The 14,760-nt window shown below is 53.0% G+C and overlaps 1 protein-coding gene across 5 annotated transcripts in view; it reads right to left on the bottom strand.

The window, feature by feature from the left end:
• The window catches only part of DLG5 (discs large MAGUK scaffold protein 5), a 108,478-nt gene that overhangs the window by 42,183 nt on the left and 51,535 nt on the right, over nt 1-14,760 (bottom strand). For all 5 annotated transcript variants that reach the window (XM_059662251.1, XM_059662255.1, XM_059662252.1 and 2 more), the window contains 3 exons: nt 10,366-10,528; nt 8,543-8,686; nt 7,693-7,876 (listed from right to left, as the gene is read on the bottom strand). In XM_059662251.1, coding sequence (XP_059518234.1) covers nt 7,693-7,876; nt 8,543-8,686; nt 10,366-10,528 — 491 coding nt within the window. The remainder of the gene's footprint in view (nt 1-7,692; nt 7,877-8,542; nt 8,687-10,365; nt 10,529-14,760) is intronic.

Below are 14,760 nucleotides of genomic sequence, written 5' to 3'. Positions count from 1 at the left end.
TACAAATATCTTCTTCCAATATGTGGCTCTTAAATTTTCTTGTAGTACCTTCACTATACTAAACTTCCACATTTTAACACTGTAAAAACTATCAATCATTTCCATTATGGTTTGTGCTTTGGCAGTGTGTTTCGTTTTTTTATTAAATATATTTTATTGATTTCAGAGAAGAAGGGAGAGGGGGAGAGAACTAGGGAAACATCAATGATGAGAGAGAAACATTGATCGGCTGCCTCCTGCATGCCCACACTGGAGACTGAGCCTGCAACCCGGGAATGTGCCCTGACTGGGAATTGAACCATGACCTCCTGGTTCATAGGTCAACGCTCAACAACTGAGCCACGTCGGGCAGTTTTATTTCAAAAGTTCTTTCCTTCCTACCTTGAGACCAGGAAGGTATTCTATTATTTTTATTAAAGCATTAGTTTACTTTTTACATTTAAACCCCTAAACTACGTGGAATATATTTTTGTGTATGGTTTGAGGTGGAAATATAACATTATTCTTTCCATGTGTCCCAGACAAATGAGAACTGGGCCCCTGAGTGCAGGACAAAGTGAGACACCTGAACCTGTCTGAGCGCAGGCAGTGACGGCTGGAGGACACTGGGGACATCGCCTGTCACAGTGCCCATCACTGAGCGACGAGGAGGGCGCCCAGGGGATGTGCCCACACGTGCCCAGGACACACGGAGCCAGTGGCGAGCTCTCCTGATTTCCAGGTTAACCAGTGCCTTCTACTCACATCTGGACAGTCCAGCTTCCAGGACAGATTGCCCTGACTTGTGGGCAAGAACTCAGAGGTCACCAGTTCGATTCCCAGTCAGGGCACATGCCCGGGCTGCAGGCTCAACCCCTAGTAGGAGGCGCACAGGAGGCAGTCGATTGATGACTCCCTGTCATCAATGATGTTTCTATCTCTCCCTCCTTCTCTCTTCCTCTCTGACATCAATAAATAAATAAATATATATATATGTATATTTAAGTCATTTTAAATTTTTTACTCTCTAAATATCCCCTAAGCCAGGTGAGAACCTCAATGTCTCCAAAGGAGTCAAGTGGTTTGCTGCAGAACAAAGGCACTGCTGCCATTCCCGGAGTTCCCACAAGGTGGCAGCCCTGCGCACACCAGGCAAATGCTCTCCAGCAGTCCCACTTTGCAAGCTTCATTAAAAACAAATTTTAAAGGCGGCCTTGAAATGACACAAACAAAGACACTGACCGGGCGTTAGCCAGCAGAGCCCACCCCACCTCCACGATAGAATTCGCAATCACACCTCAGCTTGACCTTCATGGGGAAAGAGTCCCCAAAATGCCCTAACCACGAGGAGCTTGGACCTCGCTGCGTGGCAACCCAGTAAAGCACCAGGGCAGGTGAGTCACCAGATCCCAGTGAGACGGGATTGGTCACGGAAAATCCCAGAACAGACCCAGGGATCCCCTCTGAGGCTTACCCCACCTGTGATAACATGGTGGGGTCCAGGACCTGGGGGGCCAGGGGAATCAGGTGGAAACTGCAGGAAAAGGCCTTGCCTGAGGGCTTGCCTACTGTGAGCTGAAAACTACCTTCCCCAACGGCTCACCTCTAGCTCTCAGCCAGCCCGGAGTCCTGCAGAATAACCCTGTCCCACAGATTCTAAGAGTCTCCTGGGCCCCAAACACGTCTCAACTTTTCTCTAGAAGAGGCCTCAGGACATGCCTGTGCCAAGGTAATCGAACGCATCTGAAGAAATTTGGGGAAAGCACAGCCAAAGTTAACTCCAGAGAATTCAAAAAACTATCCCATTAGTCTAGAATTTTTCCCGTTTTATCATTAGACTAGAGGCCCGATGCACAAAATTTGTGCAAGAGGCTTGGCCCTCACAGCTGCAGGGGCTTGCTTGGCCCTCGCAGCCCTGGCTTCGTCCAGAAGGTCGTTTGGCTGTCCAGTCTAATTAGCATATTACGCTTCTATTATTATAGATTATGTTCACAGTAAGAACTGCACATGAGCACGCATACACACACACACACACACACACACACACACACACACACACAAAACAATCCAATGCTCAGCTTCCAGCCAAGGCTATACTGGAAGTCCAAATGAGGGAGAATTGAAACTGGGCCCAGAATTCTCAAACGAGAATGCAGTGAACGTCTCGTCTCAGGCAGGCAGCAGTCTAGAGAGGCCTGCCCTCCAGACGTGCGGAAGGGGCCTGGGAGGCGGGGACAGCAGTGTCACCAGGGAGGCACAGAGCCAGGGTCTGGGTCCATCCATGCGGCTGCAGCCGGAGCCTGAGCTGAGCGGCTTCCCACAGGAAGGCCACACAACTGCCCTACCCTGGTCAGAAATGTGTTTTCTCTGGGACTCTCTTTGAGGCTGTGAAACTCCTTTCCTGGGATATCTGGAAAAAGTTAACTTTCATGAATCACCAAAGAAGAAAGTATATTTAAAGGCAGGGGTCAGAGCCAGGAAGTGCAGAGAGAAGTCTCCTGAGGCCTTATACGTTTCCCAAGTAAATTGGCAGAACATACTGGTAAAGAACAGCAGTGCTCTGGACCCTGCAATTTTACCTCTAAGGATCAAATTTTATCACACATGCACAGGGAACGTAAGGACATTGTAAGTGTGTCACCAAAAAAAGCATTTGTAATAGGGAAAAGCAGACAGCCATTCTCAACACATGCAGAGGGGGTTAATAAATTATTGACAACTAAACTGTATAATAGCTTGTTGGATGTTCCAAATTTACAGAAAATATAAGGAGACCTATATATTGTGTCCCCAGGGATGTGTCCCAGCAGTTCAGAGAGGTCAGTCAACGCCAGGGGGAGCCTGGGGTGGAGGGCACTGCACTGCTGTCCGAGGTTCTCTCCTTTTCTTACCAAAGCATATGCACTGCTGTGGTAAAGTAAACGACGTAAAAATACCCTCTGCATTGCGCCCCCACCCAGGTTCAGCAATCTCAGCCCAGGAGCTATGGACACTTTTGACCCAAATGAGAATTCAAGTGGTGCATTCTGACTGAGAAGCCCTGGAGATGGCCTTGCCACGCTACACACACACACACACACACACACACACACACACACACACACACACCCCACCTGTCTGCTGCTCTCAAGTGGGAGAGGGCCCAGGCCCCTGCCTGCGGCGCTGCACCCCCACCCCCACCCCACCCCACCCAGGGCTGCCTCATTTCCTCGGAGATAAATCATGAAGAGGGCTGGGAGCCCCACAAATCCCTCAAGCAAACAAGCAAGTCAAACAGCACCATTTACCCCGCAAGGGCCTCTTCAAGTGAACAAGGCGTGGGAGGAACCAGGCAACAAAACCGGCCTTGTCCAGCAAGGGCAACCTTTGCCCCCAGGCCCGTGGGGAGGAAACCTGGGCCTCCCGTGTTCCCTGCTTCCTCCGCTGCTGACCTACCAGGGCCGGAGCTCTGCTCAGCCAGGCCCCTACCCCGGACCTGGTCCAGGTGAGAAGGCCCAGGCCGGGGGCAGCAGGTGGCCTGGCAGCTCGGAGATCCACCCCCAGCCATGCCTCCTGTCCTGGTGGGGTCCTGGTGGCTCATGGTAAGGGCACCAGTCCCGCTGAACGGAACTGGGAAAACTCACTGACCACTCTAATAAACTACCCCTCCCAGGGTCACAGCTGTGGGAAAAGAAAGGAGAACAGGGATGGAGGAGGGGTGGGGGGAACCTTCCCTGCCATTTGTGGGAAGAGCAAGAAAGCGGGGGGAGGGGGGTAGCATTCATCTCAGGCTGGCTGTCTGCACAGCCATCAAAGGCCTGAGGGAAAACAGAGATCGGGAGGCAAGGACATTTTTGCCTCATGAGGGCTGATTTCTTTCTTTTTTTTTTTTTATGACAAGGTGATAACTGGAGGCTTTTTATTTTGAGATATAATTCACATACCATACAATTCCCCCTTTAAGTGCCCAATTCAGTGGTTTTGGGGACAGTCACAAAGTTGTGCAGCAACTACCACTATCTAATTCCAGAACATTTCATCACCCCAAAGAGAAACCGTCCCCTTAGCGGACACTCTCCATCCTCCCCTCCCTCAGCCTCTCTGTCCCCACAGATTTCCCTGTTCCGGACACTTCCTGTGAATGGACTCATATCGTACATGGACTTATCTGTGACTGGCCCTGTGCCTGACTCCCCACAGCAGTCATCCTGACCCGCCTCACGCACGGGGTTTCTGCAGAGGACTCCTGTTGGGGTAAAACGGTTTGCCTCTGAACAACTGAAAATGCACCGTCTTAACCCTTTGCGATAGGGAGCTCCGTGGACACGCAGGGAAACTCAATGCACTCAGCCTGGCACTAACCATGGCTGGCACCGCACTTTCTCCTTGTGCCTCCCTTCGTCCCTAAAGCAGTGCTCCCCCAGCACGGCCCACCCCGGTCCTGGTTCTGGAACTGTTAGAGGGACAGAGGAAAGAGGCAGGCAGTGGAGTCTCGGGGCTGGAGGGGCGGCCAGCAGGGAAGGCTCCATCAGGGCTACCAACTCCCGCCCAGGACCAAGTCCCCTGATCAGAGGGCTCACGAAGACATGGGAGAAGCCCGAGTACATCGCCTCGGGCCCCTCCCTGAGCCTAAGGGAATTCCATTAGGACTTCAACAAAGATCACAGAAAGAACGTCAACCACAGAAGCCAGTTCTTTGACAGTTTAAATGGGGAAATTCCGAAAACAGCCCAGGAGCCCGTCAGCAAGGGGCCTGGTTGAAGCAATCACAGTGCGTCTCTGTGGCTCAATGCTCTGCAGCCATGACAAACTGGGACGTGGGCTTTGTCCTGAAGCAGGACGGTGCTCACGCTATATATTCAGCAAGAAAAATGCCACAACATAACGGACGCGTGGTTCCAGTTTGTGAACTAACCTGACAAGATACAAGGCTTCTGTGCACACATGAAAACCTCCAACTTCCCGCTGGCAGTGTGCTCAAAGTAGTTAGTTCTTGGGAGTCAGACAACGGGAGGAATTCTACCTTTTATTTTTAAAACGCCTGTATTGTTTAATTCTTTTATTAGTAAAATGCATATTAATTTTGCAATTAAAAAGGTAGTATAAAAATGAAAAGAAAGTCCTGCCCTTCCCCTTTCTGAACAATTTGACCTTTTGACCTGACAGCCATGAGTGAGGCGAGCAGGACCTGGAGCTACAGTCGGTGTGTGGCTCTTGTGGAGCCCAGAGTGGGCGTCAGAGCCGGCACAGGATGAGGAGGGACCTGCACAGGTGAGGCTGGGGGAAGGAGTGCACAGAACATGGGAGCCCAAAAGGGTAAGAAGGGAACAAGTGGGAAGGGAGCTAGAGAGGAGATGGGATGAGGGTACACAGTGGGGCTGACCAAGTAACAGATTAAGAACAATAGGAACCAGCCGTGGCCGGTGATGCTAAGTGATTAGCGTGTCGGCCTGCACACTGATGGGTCACAGGTTTGATTCAAGGGCACATACCTGACCAGGGTTGCAGGTTCAATCCCCAGCCCCAATCAGGGTACCTGTGGGAGGCAACTCACATTAATGTCTCTCTCCCATCGATGTTTCTCTCTCTCTTTTACTCTCTCTAAAAATCAATATAAAAAAATATCCTCAGGTGAGGATTAACAAAAACATAAAACCAAAAAAAAAATAAATCCCCACACAGTAACAGGAACCAAGTTTCACACTACTGTAAAAGTGAATTACAAAAAATGGGAAGAGTAAAAGAATGAGCCCTGTGGTGTTGCAGTATTGGACTAGAACTGAAAGTGTTAGTGTGAACTCCTGTTTTCCACATATATGTTACCTAGTGAAGATATACACACATACGGGATAGAGAGAGGTTTGAGTGTGGGGGTGCAGGGGTGTCCACAGACATTCACTACTCTGTCCACTGGGAGGCCCTGGGAGCAGTGATACCCCAGTAGCTATGAATACACCCAGCATTCAGATCTTGCTGCTAAATACCATTCTCCACTAAAAGGAATGAAGACTCTTTGAAGAAATGGCTGATTTTCCAGGACCAGGGCAGGGAAATTATAAAATGGGCTTGGAACACCTTGTGCCAGGGAGCAAGGAAGCACTCAGAGTGAGGAGGACATGACAAAACGACGGAGAAGCAACCCTGAGGGGCTCCTGCTGGCCACAGTGGACGATAACCCGCTGAATAAAGCACCAACCACGAGTCAGTAGGTAGGGAGGTAGGGAGGTAGGTAAGTAAACAAAAGGAAAACACGTAACTTCACAGGAGAGAAGCCTGGGGACACCACCTTAGTCACGTGACCAAAGTGAACATCATCAGTAACAGGCCCATCAAGCAAAGTCCCCATCAGTAGGATGCAAAGAGAAGGCAGCATCACGACCATGACAGTCCTGCCTAAGATGCTCAAAGGGTATCAAACAGTGAGGACTGCCAAAATCCAGGTGGAGGGACAGCCTACAGAATAACCAACTGGCTTATAATCTTCCCAAGCATCAAGGTCATGCAGGTCAAAGCCAAGGAACTGATCCCAATTTAAAAAGACCGAAGTGACGTGGGGAATGGACGCAATGCTTTATTCTGAACAGGGTCCTTTTCCTGTTACAGACACTATAGAGACAATTAGCAAAACGTGAAGGGGTCTGCTGACCCGGTGGTAGTATGTACACTACCTTCCCGATGGTGCCCATGTGGCTGCTGTATGGAACATCCTTGCTTGTCAGAAGTACACGTGAGCGCGTTCAGGGCTGATGGGGCATCAGGTTGGCAACTTACTCTTGAATGATAAGGGGGGAAATTCTCTGCACTGTACTTAAAACTCTTTTGTAAATTGGTAAAAGTTTCACAATTTTAAAATGTTTAATTATAAATGAAAAAGCAAAGAAGATAATGTCATGCTCCGTTATCAGATGAGTTCAGGTTGTGCCAAACTGTGCTGAGCAAGCCCAGTAGTCCTGCTTTGTCTCAGGGAACCATCAATGATTCTAATGGGGACGGGCCTCTCGACCTAATCAGACCCAGGCTGCAGCGCTCGGGCAACACTCTGCCTCCTCCTGGGCTTGCCTTCCGACCCCACACGGCCAACCATCTGTGGACACGGCACATGCCACCAGCCCTGCCATGCCCCTGGACAGCCGGGCAGTTCCGAGAGGAGAAGGGGCCACCATCACTCACAGGAAGCCAGGCTCTGACTGGCCTGCCCCTCATGCCTTTGTCCACACGAAACACGAGCTGAGCAAAGCAAAGACACTAACTTGTAATGCCGAGAGCAGCAAGAGCAACAGGCCACACGCCCACCAAAATAACGATGATAAGCACTCCATCTCGTTTGCACAGGGCTCTCAAGTTTCCGAGCTTCTCCAACTGCAATCTCATGGGATCCGTGCAGAGGAAAGAAGCTGCAGTCCCCCAGCCCCCAGCCCCCAGCCCCCAGAGTAAGTCTAACTCTCAGTACACACTGCATAGCACCTCCTTCTTGGTAACCCCTGCAACATTCGTAATGATGCAAGGGTACCTGGGGTTATTTTATTGACATGTGTCTCCTCCAGGGGACTGCTGAGTCCAGAGAGCAAGGCCTGAGTGTCTGCTCACAGATCCCAGGGCTTCACATGAGGCGAACCCTCCAGAAATACCTGCTAAATTACTAGGGGGGTGGATGGATGAGTGGCTGGAGGGGTAGGTGGTAAGCGACCTGGACCTGCACCCAGCACCCAGCACCCAGCACCCGGCCCGCTCTACCTGCTGCTGCTGGGCCCGGAGGTCGCCAATCTCCTTCTGGTCCTCCTCGTGGAGCCGCTTCATGTCCTCCCAGGACTGCTGCAGCAGGTTCCGCTCCCGCAGCAGCTGCCCGTTCTCCCGCCGCAGCGTGTCCACGTCGTCCTTCAGCTGGGTCTGGTCGCTCAGGAGCCGGCTGTGGAGTGTGCTGAAACCCCCCCACAGTGAGCCCCAGACAGCCTCCACCCCCACCCCAGGCATCACCAGCCCCTCCTGGGTCCCATCCACCAATACACCAGCCGGGAACCACAGAAGCTGGGTGCCCAGCGCTCAGGGGCGGGCAAAAGCCTGCTGTCAGCCCGATGCCAGAAGGACCCAGACCACCTGTTAAAAACCTGACACCAACAAGGGTGCATAGACAAGGGGGCTACCTGGGACAGACCTGGCACCACCACGTACTGAGGTACCTGGGCCTGAGCAAGTATCAGCAGGTGGGCAGGCAAGTACCCTCAGAGGGGCACCAGGAGACCAGAGGGGAGCATGCTGCACCTGCCTCTCCTGTGGCAGGAGCCGCAGCAAAGCCCTGGACAGCAACCCAGAATCCCAGGGATCTGCCCGGCCCCCCGTCTCCCATTCTCCATCACTGCCGACCCACCCTGCTTCTGAGGCTGCAACAGATGGTATGAAAGGTTAAAAGCCTCACTCCGTGCTTGGGGAAACTGAGGCACAAACCCACTTGCTGAAGGCACACTGCTGGCCTCATGGAAGAGGCAGGACTAGAACCAGGAGGCCTGGCTCCAAGTCCAGAAATGAGGAAGGGTAAGAGGCAGCCATTCGTGGATGCCAGAGCCCTTGCCAGGCAGGCCCCACTCACTGGTAGAAGTCGGTCTCCTTGGCCACCTCCTCACACCTCTTCAAGGCATTGGTGTGCTGGTTCTGCAGACTCTGCAGGTCCGACATGGCCCGCACACACTGGATCTTCAGCCTCTCGTAGTCAGGGTTCAGCCTGTGGTAGGGCCTGGCCCAGACAGCAAACGGCACCGTGAACACACTGACAAGGAATGTCTCTTCCCCCAGAAGCCGTGTCCTAGGTCACCCCAGCCCAGTGGTTCCCAAATACCAGTCTCCTACGCACCACAACCACCAGGATGCGTGTCAAGCTCAGATGGCTCGGCTGCACACAGGCCAACAGAATGAGAATCCCCAGGATGGAGGGGCCCTCAGCTACCTGAGCGCCCTGCATGGGCCTGAAGAGCTGAGAATGGACCATCTAGGACAGTGGTTCTCAACCTGTGGGTCACGACCCCTTTGGCGGTCGGACGACCCTTTCACAGGGGTCGCCTAAGACCATCTTGCATATCAGATATTTACAGTACGATTCATAACAGTAGCAACATTACAGTTATGAAGTAGAAACGAAAATAATTTTATGGTTGGGTCACAAAATAAGGAACTGTATTTAAAGGGCCAGAAGGTTGAGAACCACTGATCTAGAAGCTTCTGGGAGACCTTGTGACAGGCCTATGCACACAGTGGGTCCACCAGAAACGTATGATGAGGTTTCTTCTCTCTTTAGACCAGTGATTCTCAATCTTGGGTATACATTAAAATCCCAGGCCAACTATATCAGCACCCCGGGATGGGAATCAGACATCAGATTTTTATTTTTTTTTAAACTTTCCAATGGATTCCAACATGCAGCCAAAGCTGAGAAAACTGGCAGGGTGCAGTGGTTCTCAAAGTGAGGTTCCTGGTCCTGCAGCATTGATAACCTGGGAACTTGTTAGAAATGCAAACTGTCAGGCCAGCCCCAGACCTCCTGGATCAGACACTAGGGAGGGCAGGCTCACTAGCAATCTGTGCTTCAACAGTAAGGCCTCCGGACTGCAGTGCTTACTCCAGTTTGAGAACCCTGCCCTAGAACAGACATCAGCAACCCTTTTCTGTAAAGGACCACACTCTAGACTTGGCTGGCCACACGGCTGCTGTGGAACCACACACTCTGCCTCGCCAGCATGAAAGTAGCCGTGGACCACATGCACGCTGGCGCACCGTGTCCTCACTGCCCTGCCTTTGTGCCATCTGATTGGGGCACGTCCTCATCGGCGCAACCTCAAGGAGCCGGCTTGTAGCCCGACATTCCCCCAAGAGGACTCTTCCTCAGAACGAGGCACACACTCTGATGCTCTTAAAGGGAAGAAGCTAAAACACCAAGGACCCCTCCAGCATCTCCTGGAAGGATAAACCAGTCTGCATCCCTCCTCCTCCATGAAGCCCCCCTGGATCATGCAGGTGGGTAAGGCCTCTCCCTCTGCCCCAACCCTTGGACTGCCCTTTCCTGGCAACAGGAGCAATGAAAGATTTTCTCCAAAACAAAGAAGCCATGTGGGATATATTCTTCCTAATACCTATACATGTCAGGGTACAATGAATGTGTTTGCGTGCCACATAAAGATCCACCCAATAGGAGGTAAGCTGGGGTCTTCTGGGGGACAGTGGCACATGGACGGACACACACACACACACACACGACACCACAGTTGAGTTGTGCGATTCAGGCCATGGGCTTCAATTTCCACCTGGAAGAAGCAGAACAAGCCTGTGCCCCTTCCCCCTGGAGCTGAGGACCCCCGGCGGGGAGGGGATGTGATGGTACCAGGTTGGTGAGCGCTGGGCAGGGGAGCTGGCTGCTCCTACCTCTTGTCAAAGGTCGTCCCGTGAGTGGCGAAGGCCAGGCGCTTCCGCAGTTCGTTCCTCTCCCGGGTCATCAGCCGCAGCTGAATGGAGAGGTTCTCCACCTTCTCATTCACCTGGCGGTCGGTGAGGAGGGGCGGGGGGGACGGTGCCTTCCCGGTGGTTCCTGGCAGGAGGGAAATAACAAAGAGAACTGGCATTTAGGGAAAGTCACCGGGTGCCAGGCTCTGACTTTTGGCTGCACTACTCATGCCCACCGGCCCTGCCAGTGTATCCTGTGAGCACTGCCCTTCAGAGATGACAACACGGCCAGAGAATAAGAGATGAAACAGAGACTAGGCCCAGACAGTCCCCAAGCCTCAGCACTCCCCCGCCCGCTCTCCTGGCCCTGGCTGAGCACCCCGAGAACCTCCACCCTTCCCAATCCGCCAAGACACCTCCAGGACCCACCGTTTCGGCCCTAATCCTCGCATCGTCGCCTAGTCTGGAAACATAACTATCACCCACCCCTGGGCGTGGAGAGGCCCATCTGAGCCCCGAGCAGAGCAGAAGCCATGGCCTGAGGAGGAAGGTCCAGTTGGAACCCAGTGAAGCTCTGAGAACCAAGGTGACTGGCTCCAAAGCTGGGCCCAAGGGCCGGGTCCCCATCCTCCCCTGACCAGGGCTGGACACTTCGTACAGCTCCCTTTTCCGAGCCATCCAACTGCCTGAAGGACCTGCCCGAACAGCCCAGGTGTGCGGGCTTGGAGGGGCTGTCAGGGAGAGCTGCCCACGGTTAAGTGGGACGTGATGCAGGTAAGTCGGGGGGCTCTGGGGGCCCAGCCCACATCGGGCCCTCCGCACCTGTGCCAGGACAAAAGCGTCCTGAAGGGAACCCCGTGCCTCCTGCTATTACTAGGAGCAGTGGCCACTGCCAGCGCCTCTGACAAGACCCAAATCCTTTTCTAACAGGACAGCCCTCACTCAAATGTCCGGGAAGGAGATGAGTCCATGCTGCTTTATATTTAACTCTGTCCGTATGTTCACCTGAGACGCCCTCGACCCTCAGGGAGCCAGGAACTCAGGGTCAGGAGCTCAGAGCAGCCTTCCCATTTCATGGAGGGACCCAGGAGGCTGGCTCACCCAGGAGCCCCAGAATGTGCGAAGGGCACAGGCATGTCTCTGACTCTGCCATCCTGACCCCCCACACCCCCATGACCCTTGTTGGCTGGCTGCTCACAAAAACCAAGTGCCCCCACCAAGACAAAGAGGGGCACCCCGGTGTGGCCTGCATTTCCCAGGAGTGCCAGGGAGGATGGGGAGCTCCACACTGTGGTGACAAGCCATGCCCTGGTCTGAGGTAGGAGCCTCACGCTCAGCTCAGGTTCCCAACACCGGTACGCCAGCCACCTAAATCTAGTACCCCCCGAAGTGCATGTTATTTTAAAACCACCACACCCTGCCCCCCAGGACTCCTGTGCTCCAGGCCAGAACTCTGGGGTCAGAATGTTCTCTAAAGTGGAGCCCAGACCAGCCCTTCCCCTCCTCCTCCCCACATGGTTCTGCTCCAGGCGCTTTCCCTCACCTTCCCCCGAACACCCTGCACCCTCACGCCTGCCCCGGAGTGTCGGAGTGTCGGGAAATGGCTCGTTGCCGCTGTGTGTGGGCTGCATAAGCCCTTGCTCTCTGGCAAATGAAGTCGCTTTTATGAGGAGAGCCCAGGGCCAGGTCTTCACTGTCCTTTGATTTGCATAACTTACAAGGGTCTCCCGAGTGGGGCTTCCTCTGGACATGTGTCGGAGCCCCTCCAGGAGATGCCTCTGAGTCACCCTCTGAACTCCGGGGGAAACCACCTGTGGGAGACTGGCCAACCTCAGCGAGTGGGATGCAGAGGCTCAGAGCGCACTCAGAAAGCGGGGGAGTTAACAGCGCAGACAACACAAATGTCCCAGGCATGAACTCCAGCGTCCCAACAACCCGAGGTGGGTACTAATATTGTCACCCCATTTTACAGGTGAGAAAATCGAGGACCAGCAAGGTTAGTTCACCAATTCAAATAGATTCGGCATGCACACTCTGCCACCACGCCTCCCTGCCTCCCCGATGGCAACCATGAGTAGCAGTTACTTCGTGCCCGGCAGTTTCTGAAATGCTTTCCATACATCATCCCAGCCAATCCCCGTAAGGAAAACACTGCTGTCACTCCCATCTTACAGATCAGGACACCCAACCTGGTCAAGGCTAAGCAACGTGCCCGGCCGCTGAGCCAGCAGACGACACACTGAGCCTCCCTTACGGACCTGACCCCAGAGACAAGGCCTTAACCTGAAAGTTCACAAACTTTTGGATGTCAGGACCTCTCTCTACTCTTAAAAATGACTAAGGACTGCAAAGAGCTTCTGTTTCTATGGGCTACATCTATCTAACGCTATCTACCAGATTAGAAATTAAAACCACGGAAATCTTAAAATCTAGTTTTAAAATAAGCAAACACCTGCTGCATATCTACATAAGATTTTTTAAATTAAAAATTAACTACCCTTTCAATTACAAAACAAAACATGCAGTGAGAAGAGCAGCACTGCTGGGCATCTTTATACGTTTGGTGCCTGACTTGCCTCGCGTCCGCGCGTCCGTGCGTCCGTGCGTCTGTCCAGGACAGACTTCAGAAAACCCCACCCACAGCGGAGTGTGTGTGAGAGTGGAAAAGCAAGTGACACCTAAGTGTCGTTGTGAGACGGTTTTGACCTCACTGGCCCCTGAGGAGACCTCGGGGACACTGGCCAGGCTTTGAGAACGGCCGCACGGTGCTACGCCCAAGTGCATGAAGTATCCGAGAAGCATCACATCTCGAGTTCGGGAACTGAAAACCACCAGGTGCGGAGACCTGCCTCCAGGGAGAGAAAGGATTTTCACCCCATGTCACACAAGAAGCGACAGAAGGTGCGCCCCTTGGCTTCCGCAGAAGCTGGAGAGAAGCAGCTGGAGAAAGCGGGACCATCAGCGCTGTCACCATGCACAGCCACGGCCTCTGGTCCTCTCCAGCAGGGTGAGGGTCTGGGCAGCGGGTCACGCAGACGATGAAGTGAGCGCCGACGTTTGCCCACCACAGCCTGGCGCTGGGTTCTGTGCCAAACCCTCCATCCTGACCGCCTTCATCCCCACGCACCCTCCCAGGCATGTGCTGTTACCACCCCATGAGAAAATGACGTCCAGAAAGACGGTGCAGCTAGGAAAGCGGCGGACCCCGCGCAAAACTCAGCTCTAACTCCAGAGCCAGGGCCTCCGCCTGCGCTGCACCGCCTCCTGACGGGCGCCTCCTGTGCCCCTTCTCCTGCCCCAAGGCTGGAGCACACAAGACACACACAGAAGTGAGGCCGCCCAGGCCTGAGAAGCCATCAGACAGCCGCTCCCTGATGTGTGTGTGGCGGGGGAGGAGGGGGGCAGATGCGGCCTGGGCGCCCCATCCTTCGCAGTAAGGAAGGCGGAGGACAGAGGCGGCCCAGGGCCCTCAGGAAGAGTCCCCAGATGTGCTAAGCCAGGAAGTTCCAAAATAATAGCAAGCACTGCAGAAAACCCACTCCTTCCCAGTCACTAAAAATACAGATTCCCCTTTTACTTGCATCTCAGGGTTGAAAGGCATTTTGAAGATGATGCTGTCCTCCCATCCAAATCGTTAGCAGAATCCCCCCAATGGCCATCAAGGCTGTCTGAACCCTCCACAGTGAGGCAGCACACTCCTTCCTTCACACAAAGCCCATCCAACCCTTCCCCACAGAGTGATTCTCTGCGTGAGCTCAAAGCTGTCCCTCTATTTCCCCCACTGACCCTCGCTCTGCCCCGAAGGCCCGCAAGGTACAGCTGCAATTCCTTTTCTACACAACAGACCTGCACGTACTGAAGACAGCTATCAAGTCCCTGTGTCGCTACCAGAACAGCTGACAGTAAAAAGCAGCAACACCAGCCCTAGCTGGTTTGGCTCAGTGGATAGAGCCTGAGGACTCTGAAAGGTCCTGGGTTCGATTCCGGTCAAGGGTACATGCCCGGGTTGCGGGCTTGATTCCCAGAGAGGGTGTGCAGGAGGCAGCTAATCAGTGATTCTCTCTCATCATTGATACTTCTATCTCTCTCTCCCTCTCCCTTCCTCCACGAAATCAATAAAAATATTTTTAAAAAATTATTTTTTTAAAAAGTAGCAACACCAAATGCTGGCAAGGATGCAGAGAAACTGGAATTCTCAAACACTGCTGGTAGGAATATGCAATGATACAGCCACTTTAGAAAACACTTTGATAGTCTTTTATAAAGTTACACATGTTATCACACTACTCATGATCCCCCCCACAACTATTTACACAGGAGAAATGAAAATTTATGTTCACACAAAACCAGCACACAACTGTTTGTAGAAGCTGGTGA

The sequence above is a fragment of the Myotis daubentonii genome, chromosome 13, assembly GCF_963259705.1.
Source record: "Myotis daubentonii chromosome 13, mMyoDau2.1, whole genome shotgun sequence".
NCBI lineage: Eukaryota > Metazoa > Chordata > Mammalia > Chiroptera > Vespertilionidae > Myotis > Myotis daubentonii.
Note: the sequence above shows the minus strand (reverse complement) of the source record. Positions and strands in the feature narration are given on the sequence as shown.